Raw genomic sequence first — 21,323 nt, forward strand, 5'->3', positions numbered from 1 at the left:
AATATGAGGCGAGGCGCCCGTGAGGAAGCAGGGCAGCTGGGCTGGGTCTGGGGCTTGGGAGGAGACCAGGACGTGAGGCAAAGGGACTGGGAGCCAGGGCCCCAGACGGGGGCCGGAGCAGGGAGGTGAGCTGGCCTGGGGCAGCCTGGCAATGAGGAGAGGGGACCTCCCTGCCAGCCTTCAGTCGGAGGGAGACACAGCCCCTTCCTTTAGTGACTCCCCGACTGAGGGGAGATAATGTCTCTTCTCCCAGAGTACTCTCGGTCTGGGGGCAGATGTAGTCTCTGTCGTCAGGGAGCCCCCAGCTGATGCGGGAGACAGTCCCTGCCCTCAGGAGGCCCCCAGTATAATGGGGCAGTGTTGGCTGCGCCCTCAGGAGCCCGGGCTATGGAGGGAGGCTCAGCTCCACTCCCCGGAGCCCTTGGTGTGATGGGGGAGGCTCGGTCCCTGCTGAGGGGAGAGACCCGGTGACACCTGGCAGTGGGCATGTTGCCAGCGGGATGCTGGAGGACATGAGGCCCTTTGGGGTGTGGTCTGAGCCTGGAGGCGAGTGGCAGGGGGTCTGGCCAGGCTGGGGAGGGGCAGCAGGTTCCTCTCTCTGCCACCCTCACACCTCACTCCTCCCCTTGCGCAGATGAGCCCACCAGCCCCAGCATTGACCTCCAAGCCAAGCACGTCCCCGCCTCCGCTGTTGTCTCCAGTGCCATGAACTCAGCCCCCGTCCTGGGCACCAGCCCGTCCTCCCCAACCTTCACCTTTGCCCTTGGCCGCCATTACTCGCAGGACTGCAGTGAGTGCTGCCCCCCTGCCCCACCCGGCCCCACCCTCTCCCTTGCCGCCTGGTCCCCAGGGGTCCCTGCTGGGCCTGCTGCCTGATGTCTGGCTTCTTCCACCTGGCTTCTGCTTCTCCCGGGGCCCATGGGGAGAGACACCCCCTGGTCCTGCCCAGAAGGGAGGGCTCCGGGGAAGGCCTGACCTGCCACCCCGCTGACCCCGAGGCCCGATATGGGTGGCTTTGCAGGCAGCATCAAGGCTGGCCGCCGCTCCTCCTACCTGCTGGCCATTACCACGGAGCGCTCCAAGTCCTGCGACGACGGGCTCAACACCTTCCGGGACGAGGGCCGGGCTCTGCGGTGAGGCCTTGTCTGGACATGGGGTGGGGCGGCCGCTCGCTAGGCTGGGCCCCGGGGCCCGACACACACAGCAGTGTGCCGCCTCCCGGAAGGCCTCTGGGCCTGGGGGTGTGCTGGGCGACGGGAGCGAGGTCCCCGCCGTGCCTCCCACATCCCTCACCCTGCCCCTCGCTGCTCCCCAGGCGCCTGCCGGACCGAGTGCCCAGCCTGCGGGTGCTTCGCAGCTTCTTCACCGACGGGGTGAGTGGCACGTGTGCGTCTGTGCGGGAGGGCGGCGGGGAGGGCGGGGCACAGCCTTGGCTTCCAGGACCGAAGTGAGCTACGCCGGCTCCTGCCTCCTTCCTCTTGACACCTGCCCACCCCCATGTCGACCACCTGACCCATCCTCTTCTGCGGGCTCTGCCGCCACTTTAAGGACAGTGTACGCCCCCCAAGGCCGTCGCACTTGTCCTCTCCCCCATCTGGAATCCCCCTTTCCAGGCCCACCCCCCCCCATGACCACATGATTCACTTCTCCACTTTTTCCAGGGTTTTTTAGGCCTTGATATTTCAGCCTCCGCTTCCCTCCGCTGCGTCAGTCTCATGTCGCACAATTTCTGTTTATCTTCTTTATTGCCGGCTCCGCGGCTACGGCACACTCAGGACCTGGGCAGACAGCATCAGGTGTGCAGTGGCCTCATCTCGTTTTGATTACAGATGGACTAGAAAAGCCATCTTGCTTTCAGACCCGCCACATCTCTGGTTATTTTAACACCTTGATGCTACCGTCACCTGGCCTGTTCCTAGCACTTCCTCTGCTTACTTAACTCTGCCTAGACAGTGATCTCTGTGGCTAAGTCCTGTGACACTATCACTTCCTCTGTTTAACTCCTTGCAGACTGGCTACCTGCTCCCCTAGCTCGGTCTTTGTTGATGTTCCCACTTCCCCTGTTTATTTAACTCCTTGTTGACACAATCACTTCCTCTGTTTCCTTAATTCCTTTCAGTCTATAAAGTTAAGGGAGGTTCCAGATTGGCTTTGCTAGCGTGGCGAGGCGTGTGGTCTGCAGGCGGGCCATAGCCTTTCCTCCTTTCTGGCTTCTCCATTACATACGTCTCATGACCTCAACACAAGTGGACCAGAGAGGGCAAGCAGAGCCCACGAGGTCACACAGCACATCAGGGTGTGGCACAGACATACGCCAGGATTGTGTGGCTGCGAGTGGTCCATGGGGCTCCTGAGATGCTGGTACCGTGGGAGCCGCCCTAAATTGTCCTCTGTTTTCTCCCTGCAGTCCTTGGATAGCTGGGGCACCTCCGAAGATGCCGACGCCCCTTCTAAGCGACACTCAACCTCTGACCTCTCAGACGCGACCTTCAGCGATATCAGGAGAGAAGGCTGGTTGTGTTACAAACAGATCCTCACCAAGAAGGGGAAGGTAGGATGGATGGAGAGATGAGGTGGGGGTGGACGGAAGCTGTCTCCGGCAGAACTCTCCAGCTTCTCTTGCAGACACGCCTCAGCCTCTGGAGCCGCAGAGAACCAGCTTAGGTGGTAGCATGAAGGATAGAGGTTAGATGCTAGGAAGAACTCCTTGGGGGAGACTTAAAGAACTCATGAAACGGAGGTTAACAGAGAGGTGGTCGTTGCTGTGGGATGATCTGACCAGGCTGTGCTCGGTATTCTGACAAAGCCATCCCACGGTGGTCATCGCTGGGCAGATCTGCAATGGCCCCTGGGGCTCACGGAAACAAGGAGCAAGGCCAGGGCGATCCTCCTAGGGGAGCTGAGGCCCAAGAGGAAAGCCTGGGCCAGCGTCTTCAGGGCCTTGCAGGGCAGCACAGGGTTTAGTCTGCACCCTGAGGCCAGCTAAAAGCTCCTCGGGGCTCTTCTGGGAGGGAGTTACAGCTTTAAAATATGCACTTGGCTTCCTGGGACGGAATAGGAGGGGCCAGACTGGAGGCAAGAAGACCAGTTAGGAGCCACAAGCGAGATCAGGTGAGGGATGAAACGGGGCTTGGACCTGGGGGAGAGGGGCCGGGAGGGCAGACAAGCTCCTGAAGAGAAGGGTGAGCCCAGCCCCAGGCTGTGCCGGGGAGCTGGGGAGGAGGGAGGACAGAGTGGCGGTCTCTGCTGCCCCACCGCTATCCCTGCCAGCCGCCAGGTGAGGATGAAGCTGGGTGTGACTCCTGACTGCCATGTATGGCTCTAGAGCTCGGGCAGCTCACCCACCATGACTCAGTGTCCTTGTCTGTCAGCGGAGCTCGCGGTAATCCCCGGCTCATGAGCCCAGCGCAGGGGATTAAATGAGATGATCTCAGTAAAGGGTTTGCCGGCTCTTGGCACTTGGAGCTGCTCTTCCTCCGCTTACTGCTATTCAAATTTCTCACCCTGCCTTCCGGGGTCTGGGGGTGCCGGGAAAGAGCATAAGCTTTGAAGCAGACAGACTTTCAGATCCTGCCTGGCCGCATATCAAACACATGGCTCTGGGCACCCCCCTGAACTTCCCTGAGCCTCACTTTTCAGATCTGTAAGATGGGCACAGTGTTTTTCCACTCCAAGGGCTGCTGTGGATGAGGCGAGACACGTGGTCTGGGCAGGACTGGCGCTCTTCCGCCCATAATTACTAAGGCCTCTGCTCAGGGGGGCTCCGGTCTCTTTTGAGGTCCTGGGGATTTAGTTGTGAGGGGGCCAGGCTGGCCCTGCCCTCCTGGGGCTCCTGACAAGCACAGAAAGCGCCTGTGGCGTGATGGTTCCAGGTGCAAAGACTGCTGTGATGGGGAGCTCAGAAGTGGGGTGGTGTGGGGGAGGGGAGGTGTCCAGGGGCCGAGACATTTCTCATGGAACATGGAGGGGCAGGGAGGGAGAGGAGTGGGTAGACGCCATCTTGGAGGGTGTAGGGGGTAAGGTGGGGAGGGGCGTGCTGGGAGGCTGCGAGCCAGGGTGCCTGGAGCGCCCTGGGGACGAGGTGGAAGGCCGGGTGTGGAGTCAGGCCCCTGCCGTGGCTTGTGGGGCCCTGGCACCCGGGAAAGCCCGTCCAGGGTTTTTTTTTTTTTTTTCTTTTTTTGAGACAGTCTCGCTTTGGGCTAGAGTGAGTGCCGTGGCGTCAGCCTAGCTCACAGCAACCTCAAACTCCTGGGCTTAAGCGATCCTACTGCCTCAGCCTCCCGAGTAGCTGGGACTACAGACATGCGCCACCATGCCTGGCTTATTTTTTCTACATATATTTTTAGTTGGCCAGATAATTTCTTTCTATTTTTAGTAGAGATGGGGTACACACTCTTGCTCAGGCTGGTCTCGAACTCCTGACCTCGAGTGATCCACCCGCCTCGGCCTCCCAGAGTGCTGGGATTACAGGGGTGAGCCACCACGCCCGGCCCCGTCCAGGGTTTTGATCGGGGAGTGGGGAGGTATGTGACGCCAGGAGACAAGTGTTGTGTCTGTGACAGGAGAAGACAATGCCATTGCTGGTGTCCAGGTGAGCAAGACAGGGGTTGGGGGAACCCTGACCAAGGTCAAGGCGTGGGGCGGGTAGAGGGGACCGTTTAGGGAGCGACTGGAGGGGAAGGACTTGCTGATGGCTGGGAGGGCAGGAGGAGGAGGAGGCAGCACGGTTCCTGGGTTCCTGGCTTGGGTAGTGGGACCCTCCCCTGGGCCACAGGGCACCGGAGGAGCATGTTTGGGGAGAGGAAGCCAAGTTTCCTTGGGGCTGTGGGACAGACCCCAGTGGAAGTGTCCTGGGGACAGAGACGCTGAGGCTGTGGCACTGAGGGGGAGGCCCGCCTGGGCAGGGCCTTTGTCCGTCAGTGTGCACTGGGCACCTTGGCCTTGGGCGTGGGGGCATGAAGGGAGAAGCAACAGCCCCGCTGAGCCTTGAGAGGAAGTGGGGCACAGGGAGGTGAGGCTGGCGAGACACCAAAAAGAGAGCGAGATGGTGGTGACACCAGGGGATGCCCTGGGGAGGGGGTAGCTGTGTGTGTCGAGCAGGGGAGCCACGTGTGGACCAGCCCTTCCAGTCCAACGTCTGAGCCCCATGGAGGCTCGTGAGAGCAGCTGACCCACTCTGCCAGGGAGACCGTCCCCCAGCCCCCAGGGCCCCTGGCCGCCCGGCCTCAGTGTTTGCTGGGCAGGGACCAGAGCTGGCCGTTTCCTGTTCACTGGCTGGTTCGGGAGGCCAGGGCCTCCACTCCCTTGCTGGCCAAAACCCGATGTCACTTGTCCTCTTGGTGGCCTGGGCATTAGAGGAGGGTCCTGGAGTCAGCCTCAGATCCTTGGTCTGTCCAGGGTCCTGTTTCCCAGCCAGATGTCATCTGCCCCTGCAGGGCAAGCCTCTGTGTGCCCCTCCCAGCCCCCAGCTTCTTTCAGAGATGGCTGAGTGTCAGGCAGAGGAGGGGGAGGGGAGTGTGGCTTGTCCCTGAAGCCACAGAGCCAGCACTAGAGCTGGGTGCAACCTTGGTGCCTAGCTCGTTCATTGTCTCTTATCAGCTGGGGACACTGATGCCAGGGGAAGGGGCTTGACTTGTGCAAGGTCACGCAGCTGGTGTAGTCTCAGAGGGGTGCCCTTGTCACCACTCACTCCAGCACTCCCCACCAGCTCCTGGCGCAGCAGCTCCGTGAAGGGCAGGGCCCCCAGCACCGATCCGCTCAACAGGAGGCCAGACTCGGCTGTGCTCAGCTGCCAGCCACGGGGTCTCCTCCTCTGGTTTGCCCCAAGGGCAAAGGCTGGCGCAGTGGGTGGGCCACCAGCCCGTGGAGAGGAGCCCTAGGTCTGATAAGAGATAGAGTCCCTGCCCTCGGGGTGCTTTAAGGACCGTTAATCCTTTAATTCAGTAAATACTGATGAACCTGGGCCTGCAAGTCAGAGGACAGACGATGCCCCTGCCCCCAGGACAGCCTGAGGTTGCAGTAAGCACTCAGGGGAAATGAATGGGCTGGTGTGGCCCATGCCAGTCGCAGGGAAGGGGGAGTGGCCTTTAGGGAGAAAAACTGGTCAGAGAAGGCCTCCTTGGGGAAGTGATCTTGGTGATGTGATCTTGGTGATGTCGGAGCTCAGATCTGAAGTGGGAGAGGGAGGCGGCCACATAGAGAAGAGGAAGGGGGTCCCAGGCTGGGAGCAGCAAGTGCAAAGGCCGGGAGAAAGGAAGGGCTTGTCTTGGTCACTGGCAAAGGCCTTGAGGCATGACGTAGTGACAAAGAAGTAGGGAAGAAAACGAGTTTGGAGAGAGGCAGGGGCCGGACCACAGAAGACCTTAAATTTGATTCCAAGGGCTCGGGATCCCATGAGATGGGAGAGACACGACCTCCTTTTCATTCGGAAGTGATGGCTGCCGGAGGTGAGAGTGGAGGCCAGGAAGGTCTTGCCTTGTCCAGGCAAGAGGTGTTGATGGCAGGGACGAGGTGGTAGCAGGGAAGATGGAGACAGGTGATACTTGGGAGCAGAACAGTCGTCACTTCCTGATGGGTTGGATGTCAAGGGCAAGGATAAGGGAGGAGTCAAGGGCAACTCCCAGGTTTCTGGGCAACTGGGTGGATTGAGCTGGGAAAGATGGGGGTGGGGGTGGAGAACAGGTTTGATGGTGAGAAACCGCGTGGCCGTAGATGAGCAAGTGGCGTGTGAAGTGCTTGCGGGACATGCAAGAGGAGACGGGAGTAGGCCGCGGGCTGTGGCTGGGGGAGACGGTGGCCAGGAGGGTACATCTGGGAATCGTCATCGGCAGATGGACCGGGTTAGAGCCGCGGGCATGGATGGCGCCCTGAGGGCGTTGTGCGGGAGAGGAGCGCCCGGGACAAAGTCCTGGAGCTCCTTTGGGGCAGGGCTCTTCTCTTTTGACATTTTGGGCCAGAATATTCTGTGGGGGGAGGCTGCGCAGTGCATCGTGGGATATTTAGCAGCGTGCCGACCTCTCCCTGCGACCTGCCATGGCAGCCCCCGACCTGCCGTGGCAGCCCCCGCCCCCGTGTCTCCAGAGGAATGTCCCCTGGGGGTGATTCACCCGGTTGGGAACTACAGGTGTGGAGGGTGGGGGTGGGCAGGGGAAGGGACTGTGAAGGAGCCAGTGGAATTAGGAAGAAAACTGGGAGTGTGGGGGCCCACAGACGCCAAGACAGGGTTTGGAGAGGGGAGGAGGGGCCAGTTACGTGTCAGTCGCTGCCGGCCGAGAGGTTTACCACGAGGGCAGAGACGCGGCCACTGGCTCTGGCAGCCTGGTGGTCCGGGTGCCCTTGAGAGCAGGGGACGCAGAGTGCAGTGCTGGGGGGAGGAGGCGAAGTGGGGAGAACACCCTGGAGTGTGGACAGCTCCCGACCAGCTTTGCTGGGGGACAGTATGGGGACGGGGTGTGGACTAGGGGTGGCTTTACGAGGATTTTATGTCAGGTGGGCCATGCCGGGCAGGGGCCTCTGCGGGGTCTCTGGGGTGTTGCCGGCACCCGATGGGTGCCGATGCTGGTGTTTAGACCCGGAGAGGGTTGGGGTCCTCTGGGGGATTGAGAGTGATGGGTAGGGGTGCGCAGGCGGGCCAGGGGCTGAGAGAGCATTGGTGGATGGTGGGCAGGAGGTCACCCAGGTGCAGCCAGGTGGAGTGGGGGGGCTCCTGGTGGGCAGTGGGTGGGGTCTGTCCCTGCTGCTGTCCACTGTCTGCTGCTCCGGGGACGGTGGCAGGCCTGGCCTCTCACCGCCCCCGTCTCCCCCCACCCCGTGTCTCCCTGCAGAAAGCGGGCAGCGGCCTGCGCCAGTGGAAGCGGGTGTACGCCGCGCTGCGGGCGCGCTCGCTCTCGCTGAGCAAGGAGCGGCGGGAGCCCGGGCCGGCGGCGGGGGCTGCGGCGGCCGGCGCAGGTGAGGACGAGGCGGCGCCCGTCTGCATCGGCTCCTGCCTGGTGGACATCTCCTACAGCGAGACCAAGAGGAGGCACGTGTTCCGGCTGACCACCGCTGACTTCTGTGAATATCTCTTTCAGGCTGAGGACCGGGATGACATGCTGGGCTGGATCAGAGCGATCCGAGAGAACAGCAGGGCCGAGGGCGAGGTGAGGGCCGGCCTGGCTCAGCGGCCGGGGGCCGGGGCAGGGCAGGGCGCCCCCCACCCGCTGTGGGCCTCCCGTGGCCGCTCCGAGCCTCACTTCCCTCTTCTAGAAAATGGGGCGGCAGGAGCGTGCCTGCTAGTGCGTCCACCCAGGTTTCGGTGTGAGGAAAAAGGCAGGGACAGTGGCTCAGAGCACCTGGCCTCCTTGGTGTGCAGTGTCCGGCAGTAGCCATGATAACTGCAGTGACGACAGTGATTGTCACTGTTGTTAGGACTGCCCTGGGCAGGCGCTGGCACAGAGAGCTCAGCTGCAGCCCAATCCCAGCTTTTGGCAGGAGGCAGGGGAGGTGGGCGTCTCCCATGGGTATATTACGGGATGAGGTGCCCCTGCTCCAGAACCCTGCTAGGGCTGGCCTGTGTGCAGGGGGATAAACCGTGTGACCATGGCCTTTGGCAGCAGAGGTCCAGCCAGGGGCTTTGACAGAGATTTGGGGAGAATGTTTTAAAATGGCGCCCCCTTCTGGGCAGCCGTAGTTCCACTCACTCCGGGTTCCACCCAACTCACCCAGGAACCTGCACAAAGATGCCTTGACACACCTGCACAGAGTTACGTGCGGGCTTGGGGGTGGTCTCCGCCAAGGGCCAGTGGGCCTGGGGCCTGGTCCAGGTGGGCTCCTGCCCTGGCCACGGGAGAAGGTGCTAGCGCACAGCCCCCCCGGGCCGCAGACCCTCCTGCTGAGGGCATGTCCTCTCGCTGACCGGGACAAATCTATCCTCACCGCAGAGAGGAAAGTACCTGGAATCTGGGCCCTCTGCTCTGGGGGCCTGGCTGGGCTGTCCCCAACAGGGCATGGTCAGGGCATCCAGAGTCCTATTCATTGCACCAGTAGCTGCCGCTCATGGGGCACCTCCTCTGTGTCTGCCAGGACTGTGATGAGTGCTGTGTGCATAATTCTGCACCCGACCCTGAGGTCGCCTTATTAGCTCCCCATGTTTATTGCTGAGGTGACTGAGGCTCAGAGAGGCTAAGTGGCTTTCCCGAGGCCACACAGCTGGTGAAGGGGTGCCCAGGAGTCCAGCCCTGGTCTTTCTGGCTCCAGGGTCTGTGCTCTCTGCCTGGCCGGTGGAGGAGAGGGGAAGTGGGTTGGGGCAGGGATGAGCCTGGGGCTGGCTGGCTGTGGGCACTGACCCGGTGTGCTCTCTCTCCTCTCTGCTCCAGGACCCCGGCTGTGCCAACCAAGCTCTGATCAGCAAGAAGCTTAATGATTACCGCAAAGTGAGGTGAGGCCCAGCCCTCGTGGAGCAGTCCCCACCTTGGGGGCGGTGGGGGACTCCAGGTAGAGGTCATCCTCCTGGCCCACATCCAGGGCCTCCAGTCCCCAGACAGGCAGAGAGGGACTGCCTTCACATGGGGAGGGTCCCACGTGGTGGGAGGCCGGGCGGATGGCATGCTTGGCCACCCCAAGTGAAGACCCTCTTCTCTTCTTTCCTGCACAGCCATAGCTCTGGGCCCAAAGCTGATTCCTCCCCAAAAGGCTCTCGTGGCCTGGGGGGCCTCAAGTCTGAGTTCCTCAAACAGAGTGCGGCACGGGGCCTCCGCACTCAGGACCAGCCCGCAGGGAGCAAGGGTAGGAAGGTGTCTGCGTGGGGGCGTGTGCCTGTGTGTGCGCCAGGGTCACCCCGGATGTCTGCCCACAAGTGCATGCCTGTCAGGGACTGGGGCGCTCAGGGTCTCAGGGCTAGAAGGGCCTGGAGCCTGGTTCCCCTCCCTGACACCCCTGCTGGGTGGGCCTCCAGTCTTGGCTTGTGTCTGTGTCGAGGCCAGAGGCTCACCCTCTGTGAGGCAGCCTTTTCCATCTTCACCCACTTTTGGCTGTTAGAAAGTTTTTACTTTGGTTATATCAGAACCTATGGCTCCTGCCTTGTGGTTCTAGCCCTTGAGGCCGCACGGAAGTCCTTACGTGGCTCTGAGCCCGTCCCCTTCAGCCTGCTCTGTCACCGTCCTCTCTCACCATCCTGGTTGCTTCTTTGATGGAGTGTCCGTGTGTCCAAACGCGTGAATGTGGCAGTGAGTGTCCTACCCACTTCATTTCTGCCCTTTTCTCCATCATTCACATGGTCCCTCTAGTCCTTCCGTGTCCTGCGGGTGGGGGATGTAGGGCACCCTCCCTGGTGTCAAGCTCACTCTGGCTCCCTGTGGCTCCTCCACCCCAGATGACAGTGCTGCTACCTCCAAAACCCCCTGGAGCATCAACATCATCAAGAAGAACAAGAAGGCAGCCCCGAGGGCATTTGGGGTCCGGCTTGAGGAGTGCCAGCCGGCCACGGAGAACCAGGTGGGTGTCCACCATCTGCAGAGCAGGCAGAGCAGGGGGAGACGGAGCCACAGAGGGTCAGAGCAGCAAGGGACATGGAACCAGCTCTCTCCACCTCATTGTGCAAACACAGGTGGGGAGACAGTGCAGAGAGGGGAGGCCCCCGCCCCGGGTCTCCCACGGAGGGAGTGGGAGAGCTGAGGCGAGCCTCGCTCCTTCTCAGCCACGACGAGGCTTTGGTGCTGTTCTCGGCCCCTAGACTGGAGGCAGCAGGGCCTTTTGTTCCCCCACAGGGTCCCTGGCAGCAGCTCTGGGCCTTGCACTGTCCCCAGCTTGGCTTCCCCACCTCCTCTGGCCCCCATCACCCCTAACACCCCCACCCTGCCTGTGTCCCCAGCGCGTCCCCCTTATTGTGGCTGCGTGCTGTCGCATCGTGGAGGCACGGGGGCTAGAGTCCACGGGCATTTACCGAGTGCCCGGCAACAACGCCGTGGTGTCCAGCCTGCAGGAGCAGCTCAACCGTGGGCCCGGTGACATCAACCTGCAGGATGAGGTGGGTGTGGCGGGGGGGCTGTGGACGGGGAGTGGGGTGGTGTGTGTGGGATGCTCCACTAGGACAGTTCTGTGGTCTGCTGTGTTGTATTCGTTGTGCCCTGCCATGTGCCTGGCGTTGGGCCAGAGCACCAAATGGGCAAGATGGGACCTGCCCTTGCAGGCCAGCCCCGGGCATGGGCATCAGCCCAAGGCTGAACCGAGCAGACAGACGCAGTCACAGCTGGGGGAGCTCCGAGGCAGAGCCTCCCAAGCAGTTTTGTCTGAGCCTTCAGGATGAGCAGAGTTCACTAAAAGCCAGTGAAAGCCAGGTGAGGGCATTGCAGGCAGAGAGGTGGCCTGGGCTGTGGCGTAGACTCCAGACGTTTGCCAGCAGTCAACAGACTTTCCATGGGCCAGATGGTAAATACTGTGGGTGTCGGTTTGCTCTGTTGCAGTCTCTTCTTGCTCTTCCTCCTCCTCTTCCTCCTCTTTTTCATAATCCTTTAACAATGGAAAAACCATACTTAGCTCAAGGGCCATACAAAAGCAGGTGATGGATGGATTTTGCCTGTGGACTGTGGTTTGCAGACCCCTGGATTAGAAAAAGGGGAATATATGATGCTTTCTAGAATGGCCAGCAATTTGGGCGGCTGCAACATGGGACGAGAAGCGGCTGATCAGAGGAGACGAGCCCAGCTTGTGCAGGGATCTGCTGCTACACTTAAGAGTTTGCAGCAGGGACAGTGATTCCCAAACGGTGTTCTCCGGAGTCCTAGGGTTCCCAGAAGGGCTGTGGGAGGCCAGGGGCAGGTCAGGACCCCCTGTCCTTGCTTAGACTAGAGCAGCCCTGCTTTGCTCAGTCTGTCATACTGGGTTTCCATGTACAATTTTATTTGCCAAGAGGGGCCCTGATGAAAAGGATTTTTTGGAAGCCGTGCATCTGGGCAGTGAAGTCCCATGAGTCACACACTGTGAAGCCGCATGTGATATACAGGAGTCTCCCTGCCCTTGGGAAATGGGGGGCAACACAAGTCTGTGTGAAGTCATGGACAAGAGAAAAGGACAGGCTCTCGTCAGGGACCCAACTGTACGATGAAGAGGGAGAGGATGCTGAAGGGCTGGAGCAGGCGGCCGGATCGAGGGTTTGAGTCATTGCAGGATGGGAGGAGGCAGGTGGACAGGAAGGCAGTCCAGGTGGCGTTGATGGCATATTCCAGAATCCCAGAGAAAATCCCCTATTTCCAAAATCCCCAAATCCCGGAGGGTTGGGACAGAGAGTGGATCCACCTCCTGCGCTTGGTGGGGAGAGTGATACCCAAGAGACAGAGGGCTTTTGTGGGTTTCACTAAAGCCTTTGACCTTGACCCAATGGACAATAGGGAACGTTTGATGGTTCTTAAGCTGCGGAGGCATAAATGAGAGAGAGTGATGCTCCCACTTGTGCCCAGTGGGTGCACATGGGGAGGGCAAGTCTGGCAGAGAAGTCACTGGTCTATGGGGTGCACTAAGGGTCAGGCGGACTCGGTGGTCCGGGGAGTGGAGGGTGGGAGCAGCTCTAGGACTTGGCTGTGTGACAGGGAGGAAGGGGGCAGGGAGGAGCCAAAAGTTTGAGCCTGGGCTGGTACTGTCTACCCCTGGTGGAAACCGGGGAGTGGGCAGCTTGAGGAGGGTTGGGAGGGAGAGCATGAGTCAGGGCGCGGCCCCGCTAGATTCGGGGTGTGGAAGCCACCTATGCGGGGAGACGGCATACACGGCCACTAGACTGAGAGTGGACCACAGGGGCATGGAGTCCTGCTGGGGCTTGGGGGCGGGATGGCCGAGGTGGGCAGCAGGAAAACGGGCCGGGCTCAGAGTGGGCCAGAAGGAGGGGACGCCCGGGCATTCCACTCAGGAGGAGGCAAGAAGGATGGGCCACCGACCTGGGCTGGCGGCTGGGAGATGAGCCCTGCGGGGTGGGGGTGGGCAGGCAACGAAGCAGCAGCTTGGCCTTAGCCAGGGCTCAGGTGGGGGCGTGCCAGGTGTGTCGTTTTGTCTGGGACATCAGGGTGTCGTTGGGGGCAGTGCTGGAAGTGTGGTGGTGGCTGTCACGCCTGTCGGGCCTGTGGGGACTGTATCGTTTGTGGGATTGTCTGCGTTGACCTGTGGGCCCACTGCCATGGGTGTGTGCATCTTTGTGTTGTGTCTCTTTGTTGAGGGTATTACGTCTTTCTGGGCGTGAGTTGCTCTGAGCGGTTCTGGGCAAGGTGGGGGCGCCTGACTCTGCTGTAGTGCGGGGCAGTGGTGCCCCCTAGTGGACAGATGGGGCAACGGCCTGGCTCTTCTGTCTTCGTTCTTGTGTTCTGCAACCATTTGTGTACACCAGGGTTTCTCAACCTTGGCACAACTGACATTTTGGGCACAATATTTATTTGTTGTGGGGAGATGTCATGTGCATTTGGAGGAAATTAAGCAGCGTCCATGGCCTCTATTCACTAGATGTGAGTGGCACCCCTAGTTGTGAAAATCAAAATGGCTCTGGGCATTGCCTGGAGAATTACTGATTCTGGCCCTGTAAGTGCCAGGCTAACTGTGCCAGCTGGGTGACAGGAACACAGTGGGGTGTAACATAGACAGGATCCCCGTTCCTCGTGGAGCTTACAGTCCTGTGGGGAGAAAGGCACGAACAAGGGAACAAAAGCATGAAATGACAAGCTGAGGTCAGCTGCACGGAAGAAACAAAGTCAGGGTGGGGATGCAGATGGCAGGGCGTCAGGGAAGGCCTCTCTGAAGAGTGACGTTTAGGCGGGATGAGGGACCGTGTGAAGTGGGGGAGGAAAGTTCTAGTTGAGGGAGCCAGCAAGGGCAGAAGGCCCAAGACAAGAAGGAGCCAGACATGGGCAACTGCTCTGTCATGGCTGCGTAGGCTTTGCGGGGGACGGAGAGGGTGTCAGAGGATGCCCCTTTGATGAACGGGAACACTGGGAGGCAGGCGCTGAGCCTGGCACCTGTAGGTCTGGTGGAGGTGCGGTAGGCGGGCATGTCTGGGGGTGGCTCTCGCTCACTTCTGTGCCCCACGATGCCTGGCCCAAAGAAGGCAGTTGGTATTGTTGGTGGGTGGGCAAGTGTTGGAGCCCATGGGGCAGGCTGGAGCAGGGAGGGCTGGGGCCACATGTGCGTGTTGGGGGCAGGACCTAGCTGGGGACTCTGTTCTGCTGCCATCACCCTGATGAGTAGAGATCCCTGGTCTGGGCGGAGCTTGGCGTGACGGATCCCAGGGAGGGCCAGGGACCCTGGGGTGGCCGGGCGTGGAGGCACGGGCGCCGGGGCTGGGCCTGCCTGCGGCCTGACGTGTGCCCCCTCCCCCAGCGCTGGCAAGACCTCAACGTGATCAGCAGCTTGCTCAAGTCCTTCTTCCGAAAGCTGCCCGAGCCGCTCTTCACCGATGGTGAGTAGGTGGTGGAAGGGGGAGGGACGCCAGTCTGTGCTGCACCCTGACCACTTTTTTATTTGATTTGTTGGCTTTACTTTTGGGTTTTTTTTTTTTTTTTTTTTTTAAGGCACAAAAGAAACACATGCTTGTTAAAAACTCAGCTAGCACAGATGTGAATAAAGTAAATAGCAGAGTCCTGTCCGCCTCTCACTCCCTTTCCCCAGAGGTTGCAGTGAACACTTTCTGAGCGTTTGCTATGCACCCAGCACTACTCCCGGCAGCAGCTCCACAAGGCGGGTGCTGTTATCTCCCCTCTGCGGAGGAAGAAACTGAGGCTCAGAGAGGTTAAATGCCTTGCCCAAGATCACACAGGATTCTGCCCAGGCATCTGGCTCTGGAGCTGAGCTCTTGGTCATTTGCTGAGCTGCTTATTAACAATTTGTCGTGTTTCCTTCCTGACCCTCTGAAAGACATGACAGAGACACACGTGTACATACACAGGGTTTAGAGTTGGATGGGCTCAGTGCTGTGCTGGTAAATGTTTAACATCTGGCTCTCCGGGGTTGGTGGGGGGCGGGGGAGCCTTGACTTACAGCGTTTTCCAATTTCCGTGGTGTAAATACTTCCACCGTAGCTTATTGTGAGCCACCAACATGATGTCACCAACATGAATTGGGAAGAAATGCAAACAGTCCGCTCCTAGAAGCCAGTGTGAGCGGGCTGCAGCACACCTCTGGTGGAGTTGTTTCCAACAGAAGCAGAATTGTGATTCTGAGGTTCATTCGTGTCCGTACAGAGAGCTCTACCTCATTCTTCTTTTAAATCAACCACATAGTATTTCATAGTTTGAACAGACTATAATTTCTTTAATCACTCCCCTATTGATGGATATTTAGATTGTCTTCACATATTTGGTATTATAAGACCTGTTGCAATGACTGTCCTTGATTCAGCCCTTGCATGCCTAGGTCTGTGCTCTCTAAGTAGATTTTTAAACCTTTTTTTTTTTTTGAGACAGAGTCTCGCTCTGTTGCCCAGGCTAGAGTGCCGTGGCGTCAGCCTAGCTCACAGCAACCTCAAACTCCTGGGCTTAAACAATCCTCCTGCCTCAGCCTCCCGAATAGCTGGGACTACAGGCATGCGCCACCATGCCTGGCTAATTTTTTTCTCTATATATAATTTTAGCTGTCCAGCTAATTTCTTTCTATTTTTAGTAGAGACGGGGTCTCGCTCTTGCTCAGAGCTGGTCTCGAACTCCTGACCTTGAGCGATCCTCCCTCCTCGGCCTCCCAGAGTGCTAGGATTATAGGCGTGAGCCACCGTGCCCGGCCTCTAAGTAGATTTTTAGATGTAGCATTTCCTTCGTCAAAGTCCCGGTAAACGTATTTGAGAGCTAATGTCAAATTACACTCTGAGAAGGAGGCCCCAGTTCAGACTCTCATAAACAGCGTAAGAGGGAGTTTGTCTCCTCACGTCCCCATGAGCATTGGATATTATTAATATTTTAAACTTTTGCTAATCAGATAAGGGAAATGGCATCTCGTTATTTTTTTTTATTTTCATTTCCCTCATTACTAGGGAGATTAAATCTTTTTTCATTAGTTTATTGGCTTTCCCTATTTTCTGTATAATTGCTTGTTCATACTATGTGCCCATTTTTCCATTGGGTTATTTATGTTTCTTTCGTATTGATTTGTGGGAGACAAGCTCTTGGTATATTACAGATATTAACCCTTGGTTAGTTTTTGCAAATAGTTGCTCCGCTCTGCAATTGCCTTTTCACTTTTCAGTACAGAAACCAAAAACAATTTTTTTAAATGCAGTCAAAGCTGTTAATCTTTCTGTAAAGGATTCTGCATCTCATGTTTAGGAAGGCCTTAGGATTGTAAAAATATTTTCTTATCTTTTTCCCCAATGCTTTTACAATTTTTACATTTGGCTCTTCCATGCAACTAAATTTGTGTATTATGTGAGATAGAAGTGGATTTTTTGGCCGGGCGCGGTGGCTCACGCCTGTAATCCTAGCACTCTGGGAGGCCGAGGCGGGTGGATCGCTCAAGGTCAGGAGTTCGAGACCCCGTCTCTACTAAAAATAGAAAGAAATTATATGGACAACTAAAAATATATATATAGAAAAAAAATTAGCCGGGCATAGTGGCGCATGCCTGTAGTCCCAGCTACTCGGGAGGCTGAGGCAGGAGGATCGCTTGAGCCCAGGAGTTTGAGGTTGCTGTGAGCTAGGCTGACGCCACAGCACTCACTCTAGCCTGGGCAACAAAGTGAGACTCTGTCTCAAAAAAAAAAAAAAAAAAAAAAGAAGTGGATTTTTCCTCAGGGCCGTATATTGAGGCATCTATCCCTCCCCACTGATTGGAAGTGCTGCCTTTATCGTATAGTAAATATCTGTGTGGCCTGTTCCCCCCTCCTGGACTCACCATTGCTCTGCTTTCCCTGCCAGTGCCAGATGGCTTTTGCTGTGTCTTTTTTTTTTTTTTTTTTGTATGTTTCAGTCCTGTAGGGCAAATCCTCCTGCATCATCCTTCCTTTAAAAACCATTCTTGGCTATCTTTGTGCATTAACTTATCCAGATGAATTTTATTTATTTATTTATTTATTTATTTTTTTGAGATGGAGTCTTGCTCTGTCACTGTGGCGTCAGCCTAGCTCACAGCAACCTCAAACTCCTGGGCTCAAGAGATCCTCCTGCCTCGGCCTCCCAGAGTGCTAGGATTACAGGCGTGAGCCACCACCACGCCCGGCCCAGATGAATTTTAGAACAGGCTTATTATGTTCCATTTTTTAAATTTCCCTGTGCACTTCTGCTGAAGGGAGTTGGGGGAATCCTGATGGGGGGGTGTCTGAGGCCCCCCCTTTAGAGACAACCTTCACTTTTAACCTGCCAAACATTGGTGTCCTTGTCCTGGGACAGGGGCAGGGACCCCTTTTCTAGGATCAGCATGCAGCTCAGATCTTATTTCTTCCCCAGCGAACACACCTGGGCTACCCCGGGTCAGGTGCACACCTGAGTGCAGCTGTGGTGGGTTTGGCCACATAAACACAAGGCCACAGAGCCTCCCAGTCTGGAACAACATGGGCACAAAACACAGGCCTCCCAGCAGGGCCTCCTCAGCCCGCCCGGGCTGTCAGCCCCGGGAGCAGCCCAGCTGGAGAGGGGAACAAGGGGCTGCCTCCTGCCTCTCTAAAGAGTCTTCACTGTGTTCTAGACAAATACAACGACTTCATCGAGGCCAACCGCATTGAAGACTCGAGGGAGCGGATGAAGACGCTACGGAAGCTGGTGAGGAGAGGGCGATGCTGTTAGGCAGACGGGGTGTGGACGGCAGGGCAGCCCCGTCCCAGGTGGCCAGCCGACCAGGGCCAGGAGTCCCCCTGTGATTTTAGAGCAGCCTTTCTCCACTCAAGGCCTCAGTTTCCCCATCATACAAGGGAAGGGGGGTTAGAGGGTGCATTCCAGACTCCCTGAGGTATGGCAGTAGGAGCCCCTGTAGAGGGCATCGGGGCAGGGGCAGCCTTCACAGCTGTTCCCCTGCCCCTCTCTCCCCGGCAGATCCGAGATCTCCCAGGACACTACTATGAAACGCTCAAATTCCTTGTGGGCCATCTGAAGACCATTGCTGACCACTCGGAGAAAAACAAGGTGGGTGGCGGCACTGGCTTGGAGCCTGGGGGAGGGAGCACAGCCCACACCGGGAGGCTCTCGGCTTGTTCTGGGGTCCTACAGTCAGACAACAAGCATCTGTAGGCATGCCCTCCTCGGAGCTACTCTGTCCCCACCCACGCTGTGCCAGCCAGTGCTTTTCCCCAGAGAGCTGTCTCTGAGTTTCTGAGGGTCTTCCAGAGGCAGAGAGCCACAGTCCCCCTGTGATGAATAGCTGTCCTCTGATGTAGATCAAATCCCTTGCACTGCATTTTCCTCGTCAAACCCCTTATGTCTTCTGGCTCTGCAGTGGGGAAAATGAGGGCAGTGATAGGATTTTTTCTCGGGCCTAAAATACCCTTGGGATCGCCAACATGTCTCTTACTCCAGGATCTCCTAGTGCTAACGCTGACCACTCAGGGCTGCCCTGTACAGGTGTGCAGATTGGGCACTGCTCACAGCTTCCGGGCCTGCGGATGAGTGGGGCTGAAATCTGGCCTGTGCTCCACTTGCCAAGTACATCCGTGGCCACGCATGGGGGTGTCCAGCCCCTAAGTTGGGAGTTGGGAGTATAGCTTCGGACGGGGTCAGGGATGGAGGCCTTAGGGGCCTGGAGTGAGGGATGATTGGGAGGTGCTGGAGGTCAGAGTTCGGAGTGTTGGCCCTGACCTGCTTCATTTTCCTGCCCAGATGGAGCCCCGGAACCTGGCCCTGGTCTTCGGACCAACACTGGTGAGGACGTCTGAGGACAACATGACGGACATGGTGACCCACATGCCTGACCGCTACAAGATCGTGGAGACGCTGATCCAGCACGTAAGCAGCTGGTCCGTGGGCGCACCCCAGCAGTCCCCAGGATCTGGGGGGCGTCCCTCCGAGCACCTCGCTCCTGCTCGGCCTGGCTGGGTGTGCTCAGGGATGGGCTCAGCAGCCTAAGAAAATGCCACTGGGGGGCGAATGCCCTTCAGAAGCAACAGCCTGCATTTCAAGGCAAAGTAGATTCTAGGAATGGCTCCCAAAGTCCCTTCATTCTGGGACGTTGGGTCCCCAGGAGGAGAATCAGGAGGCCCAGCGCTTCCAAGATGCGTATGAGAGTCGGAGGGAGGAGGCAGGGCAGGGAGGCTGCTGCTGGGGTGGAGGGCGGTAGGGGTGAGGGCAGGAGGGCCTTCAGAAGCCGGCCCCTAGGAGTCCGGGCACACAGGTGCAGAGCAGACAGGTGCAGAGGCGGGGCAGAGGTGTGGCCTGGGAATCAGGGGGCCTGCCGGCCTCACTGAGGTTCTGGGGAGGTAAGGAATGGCGAATGGGGCAGGGCACCGAGCATGGGCCTGAGGCGGGATCCTGCTCTGGTGCTTCATGTGTCTTGGGCTGGTCACCTCCCTTCTCGTGGCTTCCTGGAGCCACTGAGAGCCCTGTGATCCTATGGATCCCCTGTGATCCTGTGGATTCTTCTTCTTGTGCCTGAAGGGAGGAGAACCCTGAGCGTCCAGCAGAGGGCACAGGAGGACTTGGTCTTCCAGAGTCAAACCGAAAGGCGGCACCACCCACTTCTGGGGCGCTCAGGGATGTTTTCATGAATCATCTTAGATTTTCCATTTGCAAATCTTGTTACAGCCCACAAAGGATGGAAACAGACCCTCTCCTGCCTGGCGAAATAAGGTTGGCAGCTCGCCAGAGGAAGGGAGGCCTTGGCCCTCCTCCCCTCATGGACACTTTAGGGAAGGGAAATCAGGTCATATTACCCCCATTTTACAGATAAGGAAACTGGGGCTCAGGGAGGCAAAGTGACTTGCTAATAAGTGACAGTCCCAGGATTTTAACCCAGGTCTGTCTGACCAAAGGCTGTGCTTTCCTCCCCACCCACCAGAAGGGCAGCCTCCCGAGCTGACCTTGGAGGGAGAGAGGCTGGCAGGGCCAGGGGAAGGAGGCAGGGGGAGACCTCGGTCATGCTGACCAGCTTTGCCTGCTGGTCTCCTTCCTGCACCGCACGGCCAGGCCTCTGAGCCACAGGAGGGAGCATCACAGGCTGTCCTCATCCTGGTGTTAGGACCACCAGCCTGGACACCCACCCTAGAGCTGTCGAGGAGGCCAGGGCCACTGGGCAGTGCCAGGGATCCTGCTGTGGCCTCAGGAAGGTTTAGCTCCCTGGTGCAACAGGGAGCCCTGGAGCCTCCCAGCAGTGTGTGCTCCCGGGGACAGCAGTGGGGAAGAGAGGGTGTGTGGCATTGTGGCTCCTGGAGAAGCCACTGGAAGCCTGACGCCTGTGGTCAGCTGAGGTGTCAGGAACAGCAGCCTTCAGGGAAGAGGAGGCCTGAGGTGTGTCCACTTACTGTCCCCCAGACTCCCGAGGGGGAGTTCCCCTCTGAGCAGCGTGGGGGAGGTGGAGCACGTCTGTCTCATTAGCACCGAGACTAGTGCTTGGCACACGGTGAACGCTCAGCGTCTGGGGTGGATGAATGAAGGAGCGAATTGCTAACTGAGCCTACGTCAGGCTGGGCTTTTGACTCACACACACATTCCTGGGAACCGTCGAGCTGGTGGCTTCCATTCCCTGCCTCCTTGGCGTTGGAACATGATCAGCCCTAGGTGACTGTTGAAGGAATGAGCTCCGCAGGCCCCTTGCGCTGGCCCATGGGAACGTGTGTCTAACCCAGAGGCGCTGTAGCCAGGGGGCGGTGTGGTCCTGAACCGAGGCTGTGAGTGGACTTGTGGCAGAGACGGCTTTGGTCCTGTCTCTGGGCCCTTTGCCTGTCATTGACTCCTGCTGGGAGTGTCTGTGCAGCCCACACCTGGCCTGGGGCTCCTGTCATCTGTGGAACCCTTGAATAGCAGAGCTGGAGGGGCCTTCCGGCACCCAGACCAGTCCTCATGTCAGACAGAGGGTGACAACCGAGGTGTAGAGAGGAGCAGTGACTTGTCCAGGGTGGCACAGCAGGATAGCGGGAGAGCTGAGATGACGGCAAACCCAGGTGTTTGACATCCCAGCGGGCAAGTCACCACAGTCCATACCTGTGTTTACTGAGTCAGCTGGAACCCAGCAAAGACCACCTCAAGGCATCTGTTCATTTGCTTACGTGGTGATACCTGTGTTTCCCAACCTCAGCACTAGTGACCTCTGGGACCAGATAATTCTTTATTTATTGTGGGGGCTGCACCTCTGGCCTCTACCCACGAGATGCCAAGAACATCCTCCCAGCTGTGACAATCAAAAGTACCTCCAAATAACCCCCTGGAGCGGCAACATTGCCCTGATGTAGAGGGCAAGGGCACTGGCCC

The 21,323-nt window shown here is 58.3% G+C and overlaps 1 protein-coding gene across 1 annotated transcript in view; it reads left to right on the forward strand.

Moving 5' to 3' along the window:
- ARHGAP23 (Rho GTPase activating protein 23) overlaps positions 1-21,323 on the forward strand; it is a 66,836-nt gene that overhangs the window by 34,705 nt on the left and 10,808 nt on the right. Inside the window, exons 8-20 of the mRNA XM_069482429.1 lie at positions 635-790; positions 1,022-1,133; positions 1,316-1,373; positions 2,408-2,551; positions 7,824-8,138; positions 9,354-9,415; positions 9,632-9,762; positions 10,349-10,470; positions 10,847-11,002; positions 14,329-14,407; positions 17,617-17,690; positions 17,961-18,050; positions 18,741-18,866. Coding sequence (XP_069338530.1) covers positions 635-790; positions 1,022-1,133; positions 1,316-1,373; positions 2,408-2,551; positions 7,824-8,138; positions 9,354-9,415; positions 9,632-9,762; positions 10,349-10,470; positions 10,847-11,002; positions 14,329-14,407; positions 17,617-17,690; positions 17,961-18,050; positions 18,741-18,866 — 1,625 coding nt within the window. The remainder of the gene's footprint in view (positions 1-634; positions 791-1,021; positions 1,134-1,315; positions 1,374-2,407; positions 2,552-7,823; positions 8,139-9,353; positions 9,416-9,631; positions 9,763-10,348; positions 10,471-10,846; positions 11,003-14,328; positions 14,408-17,616; positions 17,691-17,960; positions 18,051-18,740; positions 18,867-21,323) is intronic.

Source organism: Eulemur rufifrons, chromosome 9 (genome assembly GCF_041146395.1).
Source record: "Eulemur rufifrons isolate Redbay chromosome 9, OSU_ERuf_1, whole genome shotgun sequence".
NCBI lineage: Eukaryota > Metazoa > Chordata > Mammalia > Primates > Lemuridae > Eulemur > Eulemur rufifrons.